At 50.7% G+C, this 22771-nt stretch overlaps 12 protein-coding genes across 12 annotated transcripts; 3 read left to right on the top strand and 9 right to left on the bottom strand.

The window, feature by feature from the left end:
• Window positions 1–140: 140 nt before the first annotated feature.
• On the bottom strand, window positions 141–1061 carry Z518_02493 (uncharacterized protein; the record flags this gene model as incomplete). The annotated part of the gene is made up of 1 exon (XM_013419521.1): window positions 141–1061. The coding sequence occupies one exon, from the start codon at window positions 1059–1061 to the stop codon at window positions 141–143; it is 921 nt and encodes a 306-aa protein (XP_013274975.1).
• A 451-nt stretch (window positions 1062–1512) lies between these two features.
• Z518_02492 (uncharacterized protein) lies at window positions 1513–3303 on the bottom strand (the record flags this gene model as incomplete). Its single annotated transcript, XM_013419520.1, has 2 exons — window positions 1513–1743; window positions 1816–3303. The coding sequence occupies 2 exons, from the start codon at window positions 3301–3303 to the stop codon at window positions 1513–1515; spliced, it is 1719 nt and encodes a 572-aa protein (XP_013274974.1).
• A 1073-nt stretch (window positions 3304–4376) lies between these two features.
• Z518_02491 (uncharacterized protein) lies at window positions 4377–5143 on the bottom strand (the record flags this gene model as incomplete). Its single annotated transcript, XM_013419519.1, has 2 exons — window positions 4377–4668; window positions 4725–5143. 2 exons carry the CDS (start codon window positions 5141–5143, stop codon window positions 4377–4379), a joined length of 711 nt encoding a protein of 236 aa, XP_013274973.1.
• Window positions 5144–7557: 2414 nt separating this feature from the next.
• Window positions 7558–8235, top strand: Z518_02490 (uncharacterized protein; the record flags this gene model as incomplete). Its single annotated transcript, XM_013419518.1, has 1 exon — window positions 7558–8235. One exon carries the CDS (start codon window positions 7558–7560, stop codon window positions 8233–8235), a length of 678 nt encoding a protein of 225 aa, XP_013274972.1.
• Window positions 8236–10263: 2028 nt separating this feature from the next.
• Z518_02489 (uncharacterized protein) lies at window positions 10264–10849 on the top strand (the record flags this gene model as incomplete). The annotated part of the gene is made up of 2 exons (XM_013419517.1): window positions 10264–10580; window positions 10603–10849. 2 exons carry the CDS (start codon window positions 10264–10266, stop codon window positions 10847–10849), a joined length of 564 nt encoding a protein of 187 aa, XP_013274971.1.
• Window positions 10850–11006: 157 nt separating this feature from the next.
• Z518_02488 (uncharacterized protein) lies at window positions 11007–11571 on the bottom strand (the record flags this gene model as incomplete). Its single annotated transcript, XM_013419516.1, has 4 exons — window positions 11007–11059; window positions 11116–11226; window positions 11289–11498; window positions 11556–11571. The coding sequence occupies 4 exons, from the start codon at window positions 11569–11571 to the stop codon at window positions 11007–11009; spliced, it is 390 nt and encodes a 129-aa protein (XP_013274970.1).
• Window positions 11572–12062: 491 nt separating this feature from the next.
• On the bottom strand, window positions 12063–13742 carry Z518_02487 (uncharacterized protein; the record flags this gene model as incomplete). The annotated part of the gene is made up of 2 exons (XM_013419515.1): window positions 12063–13587; window positions 13648–13742. The coding sequence occupies 2 exons, from the start codon at window positions 13740–13742 to the stop codon at window positions 12063–12065; spliced, it is 1620 nt and encodes a 539-aa protein (XP_013274969.1).
• Window positions 13743–14189: 447 nt separating this feature from the next.
• On the top strand, window positions 14190–14851 carry Z518_02486 (uncharacterized protein; the record flags this gene model as incomplete). Its single annotated transcript, XM_013419514.1, has 3 exons — window positions 14190–14311; window positions 14366–14698; window positions 14752–14851. 3 exons carry the CDS (start codon window positions 14190–14192, stop codon window positions 14849–14851), a joined length of 555 nt encoding a protein of 184 aa, XP_013274968.1.
• Window positions 14852–15195: 344 nt separating this feature from the next.
• Window positions 15196–16361, bottom strand: Z518_02485 (uncharacterized protein; the record flags this gene model as incomplete). The annotated part of the gene is made up of 2 exons (XM_013419513.1): window positions 15196–15995; window positions 16067–16361. The coding sequence occupies 2 exons, from the start codon at window positions 16359–16361 to the stop codon at window positions 15196–15198; spliced, it is 1095 nt and encodes a 364-aa protein (XP_013274967.1).
• A 1132-nt stretch (window positions 16362–17493) lies between these two features.
• Z518_02484 (uncharacterized protein) lies at window positions 17494–17739 on the bottom strand (the record flags this gene model as incomplete). The annotated part of the gene is made up of 1 exon (XM_013419512.1): window positions 17494–17739. The coding sequence occupies one exon, from the start codon at window positions 17737–17739 to the stop codon at window positions 17494–17496; it is 246 nt and encodes an 81-aa protein (XP_013274966.1).
• A 761-nt stretch (window positions 17740–18500) lies between these two features.
• Z518_02483 (uncharacterized protein) lies at window positions 18501–20087 on the bottom strand (the record flags this gene model as incomplete). The annotated part of the gene is made up of 4 exons (XM_013419511.1): window positions 18501–18847; window positions 18888–19513; window positions 19560–19700; window positions 19753–20087. 4 exons carry the CDS (start codon window positions 20085–20087, stop codon window positions 18501–18503), a joined length of 1449 nt encoding a protein of 482 aa, XP_013274965.1.
• A 941-nt stretch (window positions 20088–21028) lies between these two features.
• Window positions 21029–22126, bottom strand: Z518_02482 (uncharacterized protein; the record flags this gene model as incomplete). Its single annotated transcript, XM_013419510.1, has 1 exon — window positions 21029–22126. The coding sequence occupies one exon, from the start codon at window positions 22124–22126 to the stop codon at window positions 21029–21031; it is 1098 nt and encodes a 365-aa protein (XP_013274964.1).
• Between the last annotated feature and the right edge of the window lie 645 nt (window positions 22127–22771).

Here is a 22771-nt window from a genome sequence, read left to right as displayed (position 1 = left end):
GCAGACATGCCTTTGAGCTGAAGATCGAGAATCGACGATGGTGTTCAAGTTATGCTGCTTCATAGCTCGTTCCCGATCAATTTTGACCTTGAAACACATCCGGTATGTTATACTTCGAGCACAAGTCATGACTTCGTCAATCAACTTTTCTTTTTATCTTTCTTTTTCTTCCCTCCTCCACCGCTCGGTTCACTACCCATCCCTGCCAAGCCCGGCATCCCACCCATACTATTCATCATTCCCTGCAGCGCGCTCATATCAGGCATTCCCCCACCATCGCCAGCGCCACCAGGCATACCCATCCCAGGGGGTAACTGGCCCTGACTCTGCGCCTGTCTGATCTCCTCCATTGCCTCTTTGAAGAAATCGTCCCTTACACCGCCACCACTGACCGCTGGAGAATGTACAGGCAAAATGGACCCCATCTTCCACCCTCGCGGAATGGGGATCTCCGCCTCCAGGAACTTCTCCGGAATTGGGAGGCCCGGCAGCTTGAGCTTGAGCGGATCATCTTTCGCCGTTGGGTGGTCCTTCAACCATTGCCCTATCAACGTGTACAGGCGTGCTTTGTTCTTGATCTTTGGGTGTAATGGCTGATGTGTTTCTGGATGAAACAGCTGGACACGCAGACGGCCTGGGTTCGCCCAGTCTTTCGGGTGTGTTTTGTCTGGCTCGAAGGCCATGGGTACAGGGACTTCTTGGAGGACATGTCGGGCGGCCTCAAGCAGGCCGAAGGCCAATGGATTGGGAATCGCTAGCTCGGCGCTTACGCGGCGGCCTTGGGCTCGTGTCCGCGTGCTGTCGAAGTAGATCGGATAGATGGTCTGGTATTTCTTTATAGCTTCACGGGTTTGCTGGGTCACTTGGGCGGATTGGGGAGGAGGGCCACGGGGGAAGAGAGGAGGCTCTGGACGTGAGGGGGGGATGGACTGTGGCACCGAGGACGGAGAGGGTTGGTTTGCTGGGCGGATAATTTGGTTGTCGGATTGTGGGAGGAAGTTGGAGGGGTCGTCAATATCAGGATCTGAATCGGAGAGCTCTTCGACTCGTGCATGTGACATTTTGACGAATTTGTCATGCGTCGTAGACTTGAGGATCTGTAGAAGAGCGAATAGGAGGGTTCGCTTCAAGACTATTCAGTTGCTTGGGCCGTTTTGGGCCGTCGACAAAGAATCACTAAATGCCTAAGAGACATGCGCATCAAAAAAAAAAGTGGGGAAAAATTCATTCGCTTGGCGCAGCCTTGTGAGTTGACAGCCTCATCAACCCACTCCCCTATTCTTCTAGTCCGCCCATCCCTGAATCACTCGGAAAAGGTCACAAATCGTCATGGATATGATCCGAAATTGCCGCAAAATTGATCTTTAGTCTAGGTAAGTGCACATCATTCGGACCGAGTTGGCCTGAGGAACCCACGTCCACGCTACCGCTCGAAGTAATTCTATCGATAGAAGGCTTCGTCAAGGTCATCTACACCCGCATCTCCATCAACTTAGACGCATTTCCCCAACCTTACTCAATATCCCAAACCTCATCCTCATCATTCCTTATATACGGCACCGGCATATCCTCTGGTCCGTACTTTGTCTCCGTGATTGTCAGCCCGTTCCCCAGGAACGCAAAAATATTCCCTGGATCCTTATACTTGATATCGTAATGTTCGAACCTCGGGCGCTTCAAAAATTTCAGGTGGTGGAATAAGCTCCCCGGCCAGATGTAGACGCGGCCATCGGGTTTATTATCCTAAACACACATCATATTAATCATCTGTTGTGGGGGATACGGGGATTGGGTGGAGGCGAAATAGGCACTCACTTTATACCAGCTCCGACACTCCTCAGTCCAAACGCTGTGCTTTCTATGCCACGCATCCATGTACAAATTCAATTGTGTCGTAGGCTCTCGTCGCGGCACCATACTCTGGATCCCATCTTCCTGCATCTTCCGACAACACTGGACGATGTAGTCTGTCTGGACCTCGTGGCTGGGTAGTGCACAGCCCTGGCCCCAATTACCTCTCGGCCCATTGACAACGAAATAATTAGGGAACCCCGGTGCCGCGATTGACGCATACACGCAGGGTTCCGGTGCGTCTTGCATGAGCTGGCCGCCGACTCCGGTAATGGGGAAGTGTGGGAAATATTGGACATTAAAGCCAGTAGCACACACAAGGATGTCGACTTGATACTCTGAGCCGTCGCGGGTGAGGACGCCAGAGGGTGTGATTTTGACAATGTCGTCAAAGACGCAGGATACGTTCTCTTGACAGAGTGCTTCTAGGTAGCCTTCTCCAGGAGTCAAGCGACGGCAGCCGGGACTCCAGTCGGGGATGAAGTGTTGCTTGAGGTCTTCGCGACTGCCGAGTCTTTGTGCCATGGATTCTTGCATCATTTTCTTCGCTTGGACATTCATTTCCGATCCTCGGTAGAACATTCGAAATCCGCTGACCACAGACCGCTCCACGGCACGGCGGTATTTCAAGTGATACTCGGGATCATCTCGAAATCGTTGCTTCTCTTTCTCAGTATATTGATGTTTTCCAGCCGCGTTAGGCTCCATCGCTTCCGGGTCTGCTTCTTTATTCGAGACATTCGCCCCGAACTGTGGACCAACGTAGGTTTGATTGCGCATGAAGACGGTGAGGTGGTTTGCCGTCGCGGCCAATCTGGGCACCATTTGAATAGAACTCGATCCTGTCCCGATGACAGCGACGGTTTTGTTGGCCCAGTCGATGCTGGTATCCCATGCTGCTGAATGAGCCAGGGTCCCCTGAAAGTGATGCAATCCTTCAATCGTGGGCCATTTCCACTTGTTGATAATTCCAGAGCCATTGACGAGGACGTCGCATGTGTCGGTGAAAGAGGTTCCATCCTTTCGTCTGAGGTCAACATGCCATTTCCCTTCGTTCTCGTCCCACGATGCCGCGGTCACTTCGGTATTCAATTTAACGTATTTCTCCACGTCGTACTTCCTGGCGAATTTGAGCATGTACTCTTGAATTTCGTCGCTGTAGCTGTAATACCCGCTCCAGTCGGGATTGGGTTCGAAGGGAAACGTATAGGTCGCCGCGGGGATGTCACAGGCACATCCCGGATATCTGTTCTCGTACCATGTGCCGCCAATCACGTCATTCTTCTCATAACAGACGAGTTCATAGTTTGACAGGCCTCTGTGAGCTTTGTGGGAAAATAGCAGGCCGGAGGCACCGGCCCCAACGTGGATGATTTTCAAATGACGGGGGGTACATTGAGGGTAGTCCGGCACATCATCTGCGGCGTAAGGGGCTTCGTTGATGAGGGGCATGTCTGACTCCTTACTTCAAGGACGCGAAAATGATAGAGTAGCCGAGTACTTACAATGCAGGGAAGCACGGAAGACGTTTCCTTATCTATCCGGCTATGCTTCCACCGACTCAAGATATTCTGTCAACCATTATATTGAACCGCGGTTTACCTACCCCATTTTGGCTGACGAGCATTGATTTTCCACTCGATACGACGACAAACAGTAGGATGGAGGACATCACGATTGGGTAGATCAAGGGGTAGTTCCCCAGCTTGCGATTCAGCGGGGTTGGACTAACCGAGGTAGTCAGCCAGGACGGGAGGAGTTCATAAGGCTGTGACGGACCAGATATTGGTGTTTATCGACAATGATCAGACTAGTATTGCACAAGTTTGGATTGGTCATCAAGGAGCAACCACCGAGGAGGCTCGCACTGGACAGGCCAATGCCGAAATCTGGCCCGAGGGATAAAAACTAATTGTTCAAGCACGCATGAACTTCAAAAAATTCTTCGGTTTGGTCAGCTGCGCTGACTCGACGAAAGGTTTCAAACACCCGAGGCAAATACCCTCGTATTTGTTGCTATTATCCATTCCGCAATGTTTGATGACGTGGCGGTCCAACCGAGAGATTGGATGAGCTAGCTCCTTCGAGAGGTCTTTTCAGAATGTCTGGATCAAATTACTAAAAGCGCGTTGCGTGAAACAGGTATGTAATCGGCGAACCATCGAGACCCTGATGGTGGATTTTTTTTGATTATCTAAGTCAGGTACCGGGTAACCCTGTCGGGTGGAAATCCCCCATGGAACTTACGGATGCATTAGTACTGCGCAAAAATATCTGGTTTGTCATTTGTACAAGCTCCGGGAACGCGGAGTGGATATTTTGAGTTGAATGGTTTCAAACCCGTTTTTCATTCAGCTTTTTACATAAGAATCAAAAAGGGTATTCAATAACTAATTCTTACTCCATGCTCGCCGAGGCTTTTAAATATTTTTGCTGCGTGCTCATAAAAACGGCTTGATGATGGTGCTGAGAGCGTGCCTATACTGATAGCCTTTGCTATTCGTTCCAAACTCGACAAATCAAACTTACAAAACAGCGGCAACGCCAGCAGCCACGGCACCAGCAAGCAACAGTCCATTTCGGACTGCATTAGCACTGGCACCAGAATCCCCTGTAGCAGAAGCACTGGCGCTCGAACCGGTAGAACTGGCAGTAGGTGAAGAACTGCCACTGGCGCTGCTGCTGCTGCTGCTGCTGTTGGATGAGCCGCCGTCGTCGGTAGCGGCGCCGAAGACGCCACCTTGCACGGTCTCTGGGGAAGAGCCTTGCGCGTTGGCGGCAGCGGACATGTAAGCGTCGAGAGTGTTTCCGGAGGATCTGAAAAGAATTAGTATTACACAAATCTTAAGTTAGACAAGGCTGACAAAACTTACGGAGGGTTCACCACCATAGCCATACCACCTTCGCAGTGGCCTGTAGCAGAGCAGTACAGCCAGATTGGATCGGTGCTGTTGACCATGATACGCCAGACGTCGCCGTCATTGGGGAAACCGGAATAGACACCCGCGCCGCCTTCAAGGGGCACGCAGGGTGCGTCGAAGGAACTTTGAGCCACAGAGTGGCCTGAACCGAAGGTGAATTCGACCCAGTCGCCTTCGGCGGCGGTGACGGTGTCAGGGGTGAAGCTCAGGCCTGGACCGACTTGGACAGAGTGCACGCCCGAGGCAGAGGCGGTGGCGGCTGTGGCTGTAGCTGAAGAGGACCCTGAGCCGTAGTCATTTTGAGGAGAGGCAAGGGTGGATGTGGCCAGCACAGAGAGGATGAGGGCGGATGATGGGAGTACTGAATACATTCTGATGGTGATATATCGTCAAACTGTAATAGTTCTGTTCCTGAGAAGGAGGTGCGAATACTGGAGGTCGTAAGAAAAGAGAAGAGATAGGGTTTTGGTCTGTTCGTATTAGTTGGGGGGTGAGGAGATGAGATCTGACCTTTCGCACGACCTCGAAGTCAACTTATATATCTTTTTCCCGCTCGGTGTGAAAGTAAGGGGTCAGCAAAGCACATCTACCCATGGGCCATTTACAAAGATCTTTGCCAAATTTAGCCAAACACAAACCGTTTGAGCATGTGGCGAGTTAGATCGCTGAGCCGTGGACTGAGAGTGCAAATTGATAACTGTGCCCAGATCTGCCTTTCTCCTGTTTGAAATGTGAGACTCGTGACGTTTGACGTTGGCTCGGGTAAAGTTGTGATAGAAGGATACCCGTGTAGCTTTTCCGGGAGGCGCTGAATGTGTTGACTCAAGAGGCTTGGATGGGCGCTTTGATCAGCGAACAACAACAAACGAAACACTTTAGAAACACCCCCTTAGTTATTCGCCCCATGACAAGCCCGAGGCCCCTCCCGCTCCTGAATCCTTCCAGCCACAAACTAGCCAGCCCACCCCCCTTTCTAACCTGTTCACGCTGGATCCATCAGTTAATGTCTCCCGCGGGGAAGAAGAAAAGGGAAATAAGGAAAAAAGAAAAAACCCCCGATGAGGGTTCGGAAGAAATCCTGGCTAGAAAGAGGACAATGGTTGACGGGGATCACGCTATGGACGTCGGTGGGTAGGCCTAGCACTCTTTGGGGACCAGCCGCCGAAAGCATGCGTTCCTAAGCCACAGCCTTGCCAGTGCAGGTGACCTCTATTCCGTATCCCTCATGCAAAAGTAGTCTTGCAGGTGAAGACTTACTCGGTACACATCACATTGAGCATGCCACAATACAATGAGTTTGTTCATCACAAATCGCAGCACCTGATTCAGGGGCAGGCGATCTCCCAAGATCCAGGGGTCGTATGAGTCGGCGGACCCTACCGGCATTCGTCCGGGGGACCTTTAGCCGAGATATATATTTAGGCCTTCCCAAAAGCTTGTGATGACCAATTGGATACTGGAGGGTTATTGCATCTCACCAGATTCAAAGAAGACAGAAGGCAAAGTGTTGGAGGCGCCTTGCTGGTCTTTGTAGCCACACAGAATATCACCGCTAAGCATCGCACAGGAAAGATTCGCCAAAACTAGTGCAAAATTTATAATCTGTCGTTTTGTATAACCGCCCGCCCGAATCAAACTTGAATACCGAGCCCAACAACTCTCTGCGTGCGTTGAACCGCGGCTAATCTCTGGTTGAGATCTCCGTCCCAAAAATATCTCTGGCTTATTTCGACGTTTCTAGAACTCTCCTCCCCAATTGCCATGGTGAAGAGCTGTCGTCCTCAGTCATCATAAAGACCGCGGCGACCCAGATCACGCTGTCTCGAACGGCATCCTTGATTGGAAGAATATGTTCGTCGATTAGCTTCATGTACCGAAATGGTTGAGCCCACTCCATCGCAGAATAAAATGACCCGACTGTTCATGCAAATGCAGTAGGGCCATAGCAAGAGACTGCAGGACCACCGAGAGTTGGTCCTGCTGAAGGAGATCAAAAGCGCGAAATGTTGCCAAGTTATCACCTCTGTGATTTGAATTTCCTAGTCAGAGATGGCGGGTAGACTTATTCAAAATTTCTCCAATCCACCCTATCATGCTTTCTATGAGGCTGAACACTTGCATCCTGATGAGCGTAATGCATACGAGGTCACCAAAGCCGGTGGATGATTTGGTGATTCGCGAGCAAAAATTCCGGCAAGTAAGGATGGCAAGGATACTCCGATTGGCCATCTCACCCTCGTGGTCCCTATGCGGCGGAGACGCCAAGGGAGTTTGGAGGGTCATCCATGACTGCGTGCCAGCTGGCTAATGCAGTCAAGGCAGATGAGCTCGTCATCGGTATTGACCGTTTTGTTCTTTGTGTCCACAAGCGGAAGAGGGATGAGCCAAAGACACACTGACGTTGTCCAAGTTCGCATCATGCGCCCTCTCGTCGATATGGGATGTTTACGGAGACGGCACGCGAAACGTACGGGTTGGCAGGCGTGTCCGCAATCCTGACGCAGGCCCCGGCCATGGAAGGAGGGTTAAAGTTTATGTCTGTACCTATGACCCGCCTTCACCTCTTCCCAAGTATTCCACAAGCTGACTCGATGGTTTTCTTCCCGCGCAGGTTCGACCTCTCAGGTAATGTGGTGATGAAAGCTTCCCTCGTTCCTCGGGGAGGTCAAATACGAAAACCCGTCGGGACCGGAGGGGTGCGTTTCAACACGCCTTCGGCGCGGATACAAACTCCTTTAAATACCTCTTGGACCACCCTTCATCGTTGAACGACTTCAACAATCTCATGGCAGGTCAGCGGTTCAACCGCATCGACTGGTTTGACTTCTTTCCGGTCAAGGACCGTCTGTTGCAGGGCCTCGACGGGGCTAACGTGCTCCTCGTCGACGTGGGCGGAGGACGTGGCCATAGGCTGCAGAGATTCCGGTCTCGGTTCCCCGACGACACTCGTACCACGACATTAGTGCTCCAAGATCTGCCCGACGTGATTGATGCTGCAGACGACCTGGATGAAGGGATAGTGAAGATGGCGCATGACTTTTTCACCCTGCAGCCCATCAAAGGTGAACCTTCCTCCCTTTCTTCTTCCATTGCACATTGGCATTCTGCCTCTTTCTCCTACAGGCCTAGCCTGCCCATCCGAGGCGTGCGAGCGTACTATTTTCGCTCCATCTTCCACAACTGGCCGGATTCCAAGTGTAGGGAGATCCTGGCCCAGATTCGTCCCGCCATGACCAGGGGGCACTCGCGGATCTTCATCAACGACTGGATCCTCCCAGACCAGGGAGCGGCCCTCTATCCCAGCCTCCTCGACATCAACATGATGACCTTGTTTTCCAGCATGGAGAGGACGGAGACGCAGTGGCGCACCTTGATTGAGAGCGTCGATGGAGCATCCCGGAGACGGAAGGGTGTATTGAGATTGAGCTGGTCTGGAAATATCGCGAAAACTTCCTTTGTCTGATTGATTCAATAAGGCAGCTTCCTTAGTTGGGCCAGAGGTCAGAACTCGAGGGTTGCAAGAGAACATTCTTACATCTTGAACCCATTTGTCGCATCTGACTTTCGTTTGAAGCCCAATACCCGAAGAGATGGGGACGCAAAGTTTTCTGAAGCGCGCGAGACCCCTGGACTGTTTGACACCGAAACAGAATTTCTCTTTCTCTTTTCTTTTTTGGGAGACCTCCGCATTGACCTTGATGGTGGCGAAGAAAGCTTGTGCAATTGCACCTCTTGGACTCTGATTTGCCTAGAGTCCAATATGAGAGAACATATGAGGGCCACCTCACCACTTCACCCCAATACGGCGGCTTTATCGCCAATTTCAACGCCTCAGTCCTCAGTCCCCATGATTAGGTGGATCTGTTACTGATTCTGGAGCTCGGCACTTCGTACAAGTATCCAAAACCCTCCTCCTATTATTTTAATATCTCTATACTCACCATGGCTAACGAACCCTAGCATCATGACGACTTTATTTTTGGCCTTTTAGAAAACGCCACTGAATGAAGCCTTGGTAGCGCAGAATCTGTGCCAGAACTTATAGCAAGAACTCTTCAATTCCACTGCCAAATATCAACTTTACCCACACCAAGCGACGAACTCCTCACTCATGGAGTGATTCCATCCAAACTACCGCCGGTATAGCTTCGGCAAGTGACCCGACGGGAATGCTACGAACCCATTCACGAACAGAACCCTCCCGTACACAGGCTACGTCCTCGTGAACAACTACGTCACGGAACGTGATCGTGCTGGACATGAGCATGTTGGCCGATATGGGTGCGGAGATTATCTGGAGCGATATCGGCGGGTCCAACCTCAGGGCCGGATGGGCAGCAATCTGGTTCAACACGCAGATAGCCCAAGGTCGACAGGTCACCATGAACGCGTGATACAGCGCCGTGCAGCGGCGCAAGTGGGAGAGCAATCTAAGATAGGCCCGTTCGGCTACGCCTATGATCACACGACATCGAACAGCGGGTACATGAATGCCAGCACGTTGGTCATGAGCCTGGTGGATATAGTGAGCAAGAACGGCAACCTTTTGTTGGACATATGCTCGGTAGCTAACGGCACGATTATTGAGAACAGAGCAGAGGGTCTTACGACAGGCCAGGGCGTGGATCAAGAGCCATGCGGAGAGTGTGTTTAATGCGACACCCCGGTTTGTGACCGCACAGAGGGGTGAGGTAGGGGTTACCTGGACAGGGGATGCCTTTTATACATCTGTGATTCCTGTGTCCGATGCGCGGCGTCGTAGAGCTAGAGATCCCTGTTGCCGTGGCTGGAGGGAGATCAGGTTACCATCGTCGGAGGCACTATGGCTGGGAAACGTTGCGGAAAGCGAGAGGTTTGGACAGAAAGGGGAGGCCAAAAGGAATGCAAACATGATCACTATCGTGTCTGCTTAGGATCCCGATTGCGATAATTTTCTGTTATGGTATGGAGAGGGCTTTGATTCGGCGAGAAGTCACTTCTCTCGACTTGGAATCGCACCACTGGTTACAGCAACGAGAGTGACGCTGCACCAACGTGGGAAAGACCGGATCAAGGAGGAATGTTACAAAACTGCGGTCGTATGTGCTTGCCACATTAGAAACCGTGAAGAGCATGTCGTTTCTCGAAACGAGATCAATATCTGACGAAAGTGTCAGTCATTTGCAAGATGAATTTCGACTATTGTGAGAATTGACATAATCGCTGGATGGATTCGAGAAGGAGTGGATCCAATGGGCCCCTGGGTGGGGAAGAAAAAGGGAGGGCCCGCCATAGGCCAGTCCGACAAGGAAGCACCTGACCAATGGTTTGGGCCGGGTAATGAGCGTTGATTGGGGGGTGTTTGGCTGGTTCGTCCCGATTGGCGGATGGTTATAGGCTCGAGAACGATGGCCGAGGGAATACGGGGGACGGGCCAGTAAAGGTTTTGTACGAGTGGGGTGAAGGGAAAATGCAAAGGAAGATGGAACGTAGAAGCTCTACTTGCCAAAAAATGAGCGAAAAAGCGAAGGAAGATACAGACAGGAAGCAGGGAAGTAGAAAAGGAGTCAATTCGTTCGAAATAACCTCTAAAGCAAAGCTGGCGAGAAAGAACGCAAACAAGGCTGATGATCAAGCTCATGGGAAGAAAATGGAAGAAAAGAAAGAAGCAAGCCAGAGGGAGACAAAAAAGAATCCCAATAAAACAGACGAAAAGCGGGGTCAAGAGTCGCCGTTTGGAAAAGCAGGCCAGAAACACAGTCGCGGCAAAGACGAGGAGAATGTGGATTCGAGCAAGAAAACAAAAGGACAACTCGGGATCACCCAAAGGTAAAGCCAATGAATCAGTCAGATCAGAACATCACAAAGCAGACGCGCTGGCCCAACGGACGTCGAATGGCCGCCTGCCGAAGAAAGGACAAACTGCGCATGGGAAGGCGATGCCATGTTGGGTGGATGGAAAGGTTGTCGAAGTCCTCAATTCAAACAACAATAGCCAGCAGGCCAAGGCTAGTCAAAGGGATTCTCAGATCGGGCTCAAGAGTAACAGTAGTGGAAAGATCTGCGTGCACAAGGCGGACAACATGTATCGGGACTGAGCCTCCCTGCGTGGATTCTGGTTTCGTACATTGTGGGAGATATTGTCGATAGATAGTTGCTGTGGAAGTTTGCCGCGAATCGCTCGGCTCAGCTGCTCTCAAAGCAATACAAGGTAGGTGTATTTGTATGACGATGTTGTCTATATCCTTTGCATGTTTACAATTTCGACTGTGCTTTGGCCTTTGCGAGGATAGGCTCCATTTTGGTCGCTGTGGCCTGTCGTCAGCGTTCCCACTCTTGGCCAGCGAAACAGTCGAGCCCGTACCTTTCATCACATTGCCCCTGATCTTCAGCTTTCCGCTCATAAATAGTGTTTGTGGTTTCGAGGTACCGGCGACCAATTTGCCAAAGTTCTCGTCAGACAGCAAGAGGGTAACTAAACCAGCCTCAGTCAGAATGCCCTCAATCTTTCTCTCCTCGGTGTAGATTGGAACCTACCATCAGCTTTCTTGCCTTCGGGCGCCTCTCCCTTGCCTACCAGACCAGTATTCTTGAAATCGAGATACCAGGCTTCCTCTTGACCCTTGTTGTTTGTGAGTTTGAAGGCGAAAATGGCACCTGTCTTCTCGATCGCGTCTTTGCGATCGGCTTCGTTGGCGGACATGGCATCGCTGATGGCGTCAAAGGCCACCGAGGATGGAAAGGCGTCTGCGATTGAGTGTCAGTCATGGTATGGACCTTTCCTCGGCAGAGATGGTGAAATACCGTTCTTGAGAGACATGGTGAATTAGAGACTGAGAAAAAAGAAGGGCGGTTGTTGGGGGTGGCTGAGGGGGGAGAGAGAGAGAATTTGGTATGTCGATGTCGGGAGTCAGTGGATAAAGCGGTAGAAGGGAGAATTAAGAGTTGATGACAGTGATCACATGGGTGTCAAAGAAAAATAATAAACCCCTTCTCTGCGCGGTGCAAATGGCTTTACCGAACATGAAGTCATCGGCCAGTCTGACTGGGCAACGGAACATGTGAAATCTGTCCAAGTTCACCGAGGTTCAGATCTCATCCTCCGTATCTCGTATAGCCATCCACTTTTACCGGGCTCGCTTTCTGTGGACTTAAACCTTACACGGCCAATGTTGCGAGCCCATTCCGAAGGCAAGGCCCAAACACCAAAGGAGGTCTGAACAATTTAGTCACTGTTGAATTGTGCAACCGTGGGTATCTGTGCTGTTTATTCGTCCCCAAACACCAGGCAATGCTTGTGCAGTATCCCCATCATTCCTCTGGCTTGCACACTGCATCCTTACACAGAACAGCCGTTCGTTTGAAAAACCTACGCCACTCAAGCGGATCTCCAGAGGCCTTGACAAAACACACCTCAGCCATTCCGTCACTGACTATTTCCATGGCAATATTCCCGCTCAATGGGCATCCTCGACTATCGTGAGTTCTCATTTTGACCACAAATTCCGAGGCTTGCGCCGTCGGGAGAGGGATGGCTGGAGTGGGCACTCCCAATCGACTGAGGGCCTCTAAGATATGAGGGACCAGCAGGTTCAGGGTCCAGGTAGAGTAGAACTTGGTCAAGCTTTGAGATGGTAAGATGTCCTGAAACCTCCGAGCCGCCTGTGTTCTGGTCAGAGGAACACTCGGCATTGCTGAAAATTGTGACATGGAAGGCTCGTCAGCGAGGAAATTGGACGTCGATATGGATTGTGTGGCCGACATGCCTGCAAGACTCGGGAGTTGGGTGTGGGACACGACGAGATGTCTCGGTCGCTCCCAGTCAAAGAGCATGTCTTCGATGGGCATGTCTGGCTGAGTCGACGATAATTTGGAGGTAATTGGGACATCAATGTCCATTTCATCTGGGGTCTTGTTTTTCCGCGTGCCAGCAAATGGATCCGCATCAAAACTGACATGGAGAGCTTCGAACATGTTGGTGGCCAAGGTAATGGGGTCACTCAGTCGACCCTTCTGGTCTAGGAATTTGTTCGGTTTGGTAAACCAAGGATGTCGTCGCACATCCTCCATGGAGAACCGGGATCGAACATCCACTCGCATCATGCCACGAAGAAGCGACAGTACCTCAGCGGGAAGAGCGTCCCATAGCTCATCGCGTGGTCTCCCATGACTCTCGACATATTCACTGAATTCATTCAATCTCCCATATTCATCCCGACCCTCCACAGGTTTGCTCCAGGGGGTGTTTCCAGCCAGCAAGACAAACAAGACGACTCCGCAAGACCAGACGTCGGCCATGTCTGCCGCATAACCACGTCCTTTCGATCCGGCCTGTGTGCTACACGACAGGACTTCGGGCGCGACATACGGCGGACTCCCACAGAGAGTCGTCGCCATTTTCCTCCTCCCGTGGTACTCGAACAGGGTTGCCATACCAAAATCTGCGACCTTGAGATCTCCGTCCGCAGAAAGGAGCACATTTTCCGGTTTGATATCGCGATGTGCCACTCCTTTGGAGTGCATGAAGCTGACGGCACTGACGAGTTGCGTGAAGTAGACATGTGCAATATCCTCTGACACTCCCGCGTCGGCTTCAATCTTGTCGAATAAATCACCACCTTCAGCCAGTTCCATGGCTATCCATACCCAAGAGGGGTCATCGCCATGAGCAAAGTACTCTATGATATTTTTGTGTAGCCCAATGTGTTTGTGTAGAGAGATCTCCATCTCCAGTTGCTTTTGCTTGATTCGGCCATATTTTTGAGCATAGAGTTTATTGATGAACTTGACCGCGAAGACCGGGGTTTCGGCTTCTAGGGGTGCCGCTTTCTTGATGCTGTATTCAGTCAGAAAGGTTCAACCGAGTTGTTGATTGTTGCGGACAAGATTGAATTACCATGCATATGCACCCGAGCCGATTGTGGGAGACACAATTCGAAAAGGTACTTTGGCTGGCAAAGGTGCCAATTGTGAGTGAGGGACACCCTCCATTGTTGGTCACTCGCAGGCTGCCTTTTCGTCCAAGTTGATGTGGTGGACATCCTGGGAGCAACCACGACTTTAACGATTGGGAAACGCGTCCCAAAGAGACGCGTCGTGTCATGGCCGGTGAAACGGGGGGTTGGCGTCAGGTGGGTTTTGTAGTCCAGTTACTGGAGTGACAAGAGACGTCAACAAGGCGACTTTATTACCACCGAGTTACTCCCATGGTTGGTCTCGCAGCACGCGACCACCCTGAACAGCACACATCGGTTGCCTCCGGTTCATAAATTCCCCCCTCGAATCTCTGTTTCCTAAATCCTTTTCACAATCACATTTTCCCATCACTGCGGGTCTCCAGCCCCGGTGTTGCTTTGTCTAGACCATTCTTCCGTTTTCACACATTCCAGCATCGCAAACGGCCTCCACCCAACAGCCCATTTATTCCCGATTCACGGTATGAGCATGGACTTTTCACTCGAGGACACACAGAATGCTGCACCAGGATTGTCCAGTATGGCTGAACAACAAAAATTGAACACGGCACCACGGAAAGCAGACACGCAAAGTGTGACCAAGAGGTTTGACCATTCAATTTGTTCTTGGGTCGGAAATTTTCTCATCTGCTCCCGTAGGCTTCAGTCAGAACTCATGACCCTCATGATGTCTCCGACCCCAGGAATCTCGGCCTTCCCAGATGCGGATGGTAACCTTCTACGCTGGACTGCGACCATCGTCGGACCAAAAGAAACACCTTATGCGGACCTCAACCTCAGACTGAGCTTTGAATTCCCCGGCAACTATCCGTATGCTCCCCCGACAGTCTTATTCAAGACACCGATCTATCATCCAAACATTGACTTCAGTGGCCGAATATGCCTCGATATCTTGAAGGACAAGTGGAGTGCGGTCTACAACGTTCAAACAGTGTTGCTGAGCCTGCAGAGTTTGCTGGGTGAACCCAACAAGTTAGAAGCCGTCCACATGGAGATAAATGGGACATACTGATTGTGGATTATAGTGCTAGTCCGTTGAACAATGAGGCCGCTCAACTCCACCAGAAGGATCCGGAGGAATACCAGAGAAAGGTGCTGGCTCGTCACCAGGATATTGACGAGTAATTTATGCAACGATCGATAAAGCAGTCTTTGATCTTTGGGGTTGGAGATGGATGGACATGACGTTCACGTGCACCCTGGCATTGGCTGAGAACTCGGGTGTTGGTGCAGAGTCGTGATGCACTCGTCGAGTGGGCAATATGGTTACCAGCCTGGGTGAGCGTAGCATGGCTTGGGCATGCGTGATGGCAGGCAGAGCGATCTTTAAGGGGTATCAAATTAGACGGCCTATCACCTATCACGTAAGATGTATACATGGCATCCTTTTTCTCCGTTCAGTTCCTGTCGGTATTCTCCAACACGTCTTCTTCCAAATTACCCAACTAACCTCCACCTCCGAGTCCTTCTCAACCCCAGAGGAACCTGTTCGATCCATCATCCAAGCCCTCAAACAATTCCACTCCCCAGCTCTTACTCGGATCATTGAACCTCGACCTTTTATCTTGCTCCGTGATGTTCAACATCTCGTCTTCGGAGAAACAAATCTTCAGACTCCCCCAATTCTCGACGATCCTTTTCTCATGGATGCTCTTCGGGATCACCACGGTGCCTCTCTGCATGGCCCAAGCCAGGATCGCCTGAGCCGGTGTAGCATTTTTCTTGCCGGCCATATCTGTCCAGAACGGATCCTGCAGAATAGGATCCAGTTTGGGATACCGATTCTTGTACGTCGGGTTCATGTTGGCTAGCGGGCTATAGGCGATGACCTTGATGCCCTGCTCGGCATGCCAGTCGACGAACTGCTGCTGCTGCAGGTACGGGTGCGTCTCGAACTCGTGTGCGAACGGGCATATCTCGCAATCCTTCAGCACCTCGTCTAGCTGGCGTGGGCTGAAGTTGGACACTCCAATGTATCTCGTCAGGTTGGCCCGGACGAGGTCTTCCATGGCCCGCCACGTGTCCATGATGCTTGTATCTTGATCAATGATCGTCCGACCCGGCGCCGTGTTGGGGAGGAATGCCACCGGCCAGTGCATGAGGTAGAGATCCAGGTAGGGGATGGCGAGGTCGCTGAGAGTTTTGTTCAGGGCCTTCCCGACGAGTTTCGGCTGGTGCATGTCGTTCCATAGCTTGGATGTCACCCAGTATTTGTGTCGGGGTGGAACATTGGAAGATGCGAGAGTGTCGCCGACGAACTCTTCGTTTCCTGGGAACTGTCAGTACGCCAGCTAGACAGGAATGGAATGACATGATGGGAGATCCGAGTGTGGAACGTACCGTATGCGGCTGCTGAGTCGAGATGTCTGTATCCAGCGTCGAAAGCATATTTCACGGCGTCGGTAGCCTGGTAAAGACCATGGTCCTTAGCCTTCGTAGTTCGACGGGAGAGTTGACTCTCTTCGAATTGACTTACATTTTCGCCCTTCGAATTCCACAACCCAAGGCCGATGGGTGGAATATCAAGAGCCTCCTTGGACGGTTCTTGAATAGGGACTTGGTCCGCTAAGATCCCCCGAAGGATATTGGTAAGAAGAGTGAGGGTGGTGAGGATACGGTACTGAGATGGTCCCATTTTGGGTCTGGGTGATGTCAAACTTGGAGGTGGGTGCTGAAAAGAATTCAGAACGCAATTCCCTCAAGCATACCCCGAGTATGAGGATCATAGATGAACGGATATTGATATACTTTGATATGAAAAAGACGAAAAGGCACAGGAGTGTTTACGAAAAGCCTCTTGCTGGTGATGAAACACGGAATGTTGTCACCATCCGACGAGGGGAGTCATGGTGGGTTTCTACGTTCATCGTCCAATATCAGGAAAAACCAATGCGGAGAAATTATGACACCCCTGGCATTATGGAAGAAATATCCGCAAATAAAATGGGCCCGATCCCTTGGCAGGTGTTACACAATCCAGGCACCAGTCATTCCGACCACTTGATCTTGGAAAAGAAAAGAGCATCGCAGGGACGGGTATCGCAAGGACAAAACGAGAGCATGAGGGTGCTGACTCATTCCATGCTTCTTCCAGGAGTCTTTTCGATGCTCTTCCACCTGGGCGCGAAAGCTCACTAAACACACGTCAACCAACCTTCTCTTGAGGCCGTTCAAGAATGATGTTGTTTCCATGCACAACTCAACTCCTTGCGGTACGGAGATAAACGAAAAGTGCAATTCAAGAAGGGCAGCAGAGTGTTTTTCTCGTTGTTGTGTGACGCTTCGTCTAATATATGCATTCCTTATCCAAGCGATGACTGTTCATATGACGACAAACCGAGTTGATATCGATTCTTCGTGATTGAACGGATAACTCGGCTGCCTTCAGGATGATGACGAACAATATCATAGCAGAAGGCGCAATCAGATGGAAGTACTACCGTGGTGCTTCCGGAAAAGGCTGATTGCATGAACTGGTCGCGTTGTGCGAGATCGATTTACCTAAATTAATTGGACTGTCGAGATCCTGTCCCAGTGTAGGTGCAGTGCATGGCCGGGGCCACCGAGTTGATATGTGAAGACCAGGTGGACTCGAGGATATTTTGGCATCCACGACCAGTCGGACTGCGATTCACTTGGACTACGGGCTGAACCTCGCTCAGCTTTCAGAACTTCCGATCTAAATCTCTGCCACCGTCGACATCGAAACCGTCGTCCTCTCCACCCTGCTGCGGGACGTGGGCTGGACGACGATGATGTCCCTCCTTTCAATCGACAAACGCTTCGAAGTCGACGGCGCCAATATCGCGCGCGATTTTATTCAGAATATTCATCAGAGGATCTGTAACCCTATTGTCACCGGCTTCCAGAACGCCAACTTGAAATATTTCATTCTCAGACAGACACGCTGCAACTGCCAGTCCAGCGATACCACCTCCCGCGACGGTGAAGTCAAAAGGAGAATAGACAAATTCCTCTGCCGTGCCCAAAACCGACTTTTCTTCTGTAGCCATGGCTTCTGCAAAGGATAGAAGATGAGCCGAATGAAGCATATTTCCCAGTTGTGCAGCCTGTCATTATAGGACTTCATGGTACGCCTGAACCATTCCTAAAAATGGGAGAGAAACTGGGGACTACACAGATTCCGTTCACACACGCTACTACTGGAATGGTTGCAGCCGCATCGTGTCGCTTTTTTGGCGGGAGAATTCCATACGTTGAAGGACTCCGAGCGAGCCTGGACGAAATTGGCCTCGATTACCTTTTTCGGTATCATCGCAAAGATGGATAATCGGACGCCGCTATATTTGCAATCTTTCAATATATGATCGCTGGTTGATTGAGAGGCGGATGGGATATCTGCAATTCGATGACTTTCTGCATATACGGTGACAAGCCAGAGACTTTCGCATATGAATAGTCCTTTTTTTTTTTTCCAAGAAGCAATTGGGCCTCACTTCTCAACTTACACACTTGGCGTCTCAGGCGAAGAGCTAGCGTAAACGCTTCTTTCAGTTCGTAGACGTACAGGCTAACATGAAGATCACCCTGCTCTAAACAACCTGCCCTTGCCTCCACATTTCGTCTGGCCATTCCAACGGCTAGAGAATCCTTTGGTACGGATCCCTAGGCGATGCTGTGGGCCGGGCACACTGCTCGTTTGTCGAAGGGCTTACTATCGATTGACTCGAGAAAGCGTTGATGTGCCGTATGGTAAGATATGATGCTCTTGAAGCAAATACGATTCAAGGGCCAGTTGGCTGTCTGGCCTGGATCAGGAGAAATTGTACTCGGGAGACCATAGATAGCCATTCTGGCTCAGAACTTGAAGCGACGGCGAGAAATTTCCAATATCACCTGAAGAAGGGTCCTCCAAGCCCAGAGATTGATCTTGAATTGGGTCCAAATGCTCATAGGAGCTCTGACCCTCGCCGAATAGTGACTGATAAGTTTCGTATGGGTGTTGCTGAGGCGGTGGAATAGAAATATTCCCGAGGCTGTCCCTTTCCAATCCCTCTGGTTGCTGATCAGCCTGCTGAAAACAGTCTACTGGCTCCCAAGAACTCCGGCGAGCAACCTGGATTTTCTGGCAAAAATGTCGCAGTATCTGCTCACCCGCTTCTGCTAAAGGGCTCCTGTCTTTGATTGCTGCAAGACGTACCTATACTTTCGAGGAGAGCCTGTCTGATTCGACGGTCTTCGGCGGGATCCGTGGGCGGCATTTCGATCATGATCCCGCAAAGAAAAACGGAGGCGTCGATGGTGTAGAACACGGTTCCGTATGCTTTAGACTGAGGATAGGGAATGAGATCGCAGATGGAATTTTGCAGTTCTAATCCTTCTAATGCAGCGTTTACGGCTGCTGTTCGGCTGGAGGGTTGAGTACGGAGGAATGGTCTGTGTAAGGCGACAAGAATGACATTGATCGAGTTCAGTATGCTTAGACGTATCACGGTCAGCCGCGCGGTCCGCGGATCCGGACATGGGCCTGGGAAGTTTCCCGGCAATGATAGAGGCAGTTTTTTTCGAAGTGAATATACATCCTGATGAACTGATAACACCTTGGTATAGTCTCGGGTGAAAATTCCATTGGCTACGAAAGATAACATGTCATGTATTTTGTTTGCCAATGTGAGAAACGGGAGGGTGGTAGTAAATGGTGAGTCGTCCAGGGACAACGGGACTGTCCTTGCTGGATCTTTGGGATACTCACAGTTTAGAGGCGCGGGAGTTGAGCAATCCTCTCGATGGAGAAGTCGAGGTCTTCCTAATGCTAGAGCCAGAATACTGGTCATCGTCAGCCAAGTGACTGCATAGTTCAAAATACACAGACCTGTCTACAACAAACAACCGAGCCCAAATACGTTTCCGGTGTTCGAGGGCCCAGATCTTCAGTAGATTCGACTCCAGACTGTCTTCTGGTGTCTGCTCAATACTTTGAGGTAGACTGTGCAACCCTAGTTCTTGAGCTTGTCTAGGAAAGAATGTCAGTTAGCAATACTTTGTAAATGATTCGGAAAATTCACCTGACTGCGCTTCCAAGTCGATACCAGGCTTCTGAACCTCGACCAGAATTCTTCAACCAGCAGGAAGAAACAAGATCGTGCTCTATCGAGCACAATGTTGGATGGTGTCGACCCAGCATGGATACTAATTTATTCCCGATCAGGTAAAATGATTGAGATAGGCGATCGCAGTCAGCATAATTGCTGATCCCCAAAGTTTCGGCGGCGGCATGCTGTGGTGAGAGGGCTTGTAGAATCTGTGCAAGTACTTGGAAGAGGAGTGCAGGAAAATACAGCATTTCGCGTTGAACATTATCTGTGCTGCCATTCACATATTCGGCAATTGGTATGGTCATCGATTAGCGGTATAAATTCTGGAAGTGATGTTCATCAATCGCCATGAAGGACCAGTAAAGGTCCCGAAAAAAAGGTTCGAGAAGCATTTGGACAATTTTCGGTTTTGAAACGAAGAAATGTGCTGCTGTCAGGCGTTGCCGAATAGCCCGCACGATTGACAAGACTAGACGGTATTGGCGTAGCCTCTGTATCGACGTCCGAATCATTCGTGGGCTCCGTGCCCTGGGTGGCGGAGAACAAATGCTGCGAGGCGGATGTCTCGTTTGACCTAGTGGTGTCATGGGTAAAGAAACATCTCTCTGGGACTTTTCGAGCACAGCACTGGTTGCAAGGCTTGATTCGATTGCATTTCTGCTTTCTCCGATAGCATTCCAGGCAAGAAGTGATGGGTCTCCGTGACATGGCGATGTCGGGAATATGTTTTTGATAATATGGCGCGCAATGTCAGGCCATGGTTTGACGCCCTGATCCGTCTCTTCCGGCGATGAGCTGGAGGGGCTACGGACTCGCGGTAAGATTGTGTGCGACGTCTTGACGACGCGAGTCTCCAGTGATGCCGAATTTTCCTCCCTTGTGATGGGAAATCTCAATGTCGCGGTCAGTGAGTAAGTGAAGATAATCAAGAACGTCGTTGACGGCAGATGAGTCTGCATTCTGCTGCGACGCTAGCCTAGCGTTCGGCCGAAAACTCTCTGTAATTAGCACACTTCTACATTGATTCTGCTAAAGGAGCCCCTAAGGTCACTCAATCTCGGAGAGTATCGACGGTTTGGGGATGATTCATAGCAGTTTTTTGAAGCAAGATGAAATGAATGATGGGGAAAGCTGGATTTCTAGGTGAATCTCAGTGTTTCACTATTCTTGTCGTCCAGTCTGTTGGCAAGATGAAATATAGGACCCCATCCGTATCCCATCACCTCCTCACCTAATCAAAGCAGTCTCAAGAAGGAGCAGGCCTGATAGCTTGGGGAGCTTCCACCCAGTCCAACGTTCCCTGAAAGGTTGTCAACCATACTTCGCTGGGGCGAGAGGCGTTCTTTTGAGGGGCGTCTGTTCCTTTCAAAACCGATCCGCTCAAGAATATGTGTGGGAAGCCCGGGTCGAACATGTATGCTGAATCGATACGGACCACCTCCTCCCCCGTCAATGCCACCGATAGGCCATCAATATTTCCTTTGATATGTTCCAACTTTCTTCCGCCAACAATGGGAAAAACGTACGGCTCTTTCTGCATGATATATGCCAGCGCCACATTGGTGACGGTTACACCTTTGGCGTCTGCAAGGTTCTCCAAAACCTTGGACACTTGCCGGTCTCTTTCAGACACAGGGCCATGATTTCGCCCTTCATGGTTCTCCTCTCGCTCACGGAAGGCGGCTTCGGTTTGGAATCTCCCTTGATTCAGCACTCCCCAGATACACATGCCCATCCCTTCGTCTCGACACATGGGGACAATTTCACGTTCCATATCGCGCAGAGCGGCACTCCATTGGCCTTGGTAGACGACAAATTGACGCAGTCCGTGGTCTCGGGCGTACTGGTTTGCCTTAGCAACCACCCAGGCTGGACTGTCAGGAATGGTGGTCGTGTAATTCCACCAATGAACATACAAGATGTCGACGTAGTCAGTTTGCAATTTCTGCAGCGAGTCGTTCAAGGAAAGTTTCATGGACTTGGCGCCGTTTCCGCCATAGTTGGACTTTATCTTGAGATCCGGCTCCAAGCCTTTGTACATTCCAGTGTACTTGGTTGCCAGGACAATTTGATCCCGGTTTTTCCTAGCGGCCATCCATTCACCCAGCCATTTCTCGGTCTCTCCGCCTTGATAAGCGTTGGCGGTATCAATGAAGTTGCCCCCTTGGTCGAAATAATGGTCGAGAATTTCGAAAGCAGTTTCCTTGGTGCATTCTCCAAGCATAGGTTGGTGAAGGTGTCCAAAATTCATGCTCCCCAAGCTTAGTGGAGACACAAAGACGGATGCCGATGGTGCCAACTGACGATAACGAGCGAGGGGGGAAACGACGGATTTTGCTGCCATGGTAGTTGTGAATCGAGGTGGTCTGAAGTCTGTGGATTGTGTGAGTTCTAGAGGGGGAAGAACTTGAGTCAAAGACTGGTCCTGTTATACAGTCATGCATTCACGACATGTTCACCTTTAATATATGCTATGCCAGTCACGGAGCTGGGGTACAATCTCCTACCGACTCGAGCCTTCTCGCGTATCCCCCTGTCATCGGCCGGGAGACACTCACTGTTTCAGAGATCATTTTCCCCGCCATGTCTTGGGAGACTGGTATTCATATGAACATCGTGCAGGTATTGTGGATCAACTGTGGAGCTCTTCGGCCGAAGTGGCTTGCCGTAGGCTTCCCAGTTGGGATAGTCGCGGCCGACCTCAACCTCCTCACCCCCGGGTGCAGACTGCACGAAGGTGCTTCGAATAAGTAACGGGCCTTCATTGGTCAGAAGTTGGAATTGGAACGAGCAGATAATATTCGAGGCAGCCTGGGAGATGAACACCATTTGCGAGCCATGAGGTCAAGCATTCCCTTGTCCCAATCTGGCTTGTTCGTTTCCATCCCAGTTCGAGTTTGGGAGCTTGGCTTCTCTTCTAGTCACCGCCTATCGTACCCAAAGAATTGTTGACAATATATACGCCAGGTTGTGATCAGCATAAAGGAGG

The sequence above is a fragment of the Rhinocladiella mackenziei genome (genome assembly GCF_000835555.1).
Source record: "Rhinocladiella mackenziei CBS 650.93 unplaced genomic scaffold supercont1.2, whole genome shotgun sequence".
Classification (NCBI taxonomy): domain Eukaryota; kingdom Fungi; phylum Ascomycota; class Eurotiomycetes; order Chaetothyriales; family Herpotrichiellaceae; genus Rhinocladiella; species Rhinocladiella mackenziei.
Note: the sequence above shows the minus strand (reverse complement) of the source record. Positions and strands in the feature narration are given on the sequence as shown.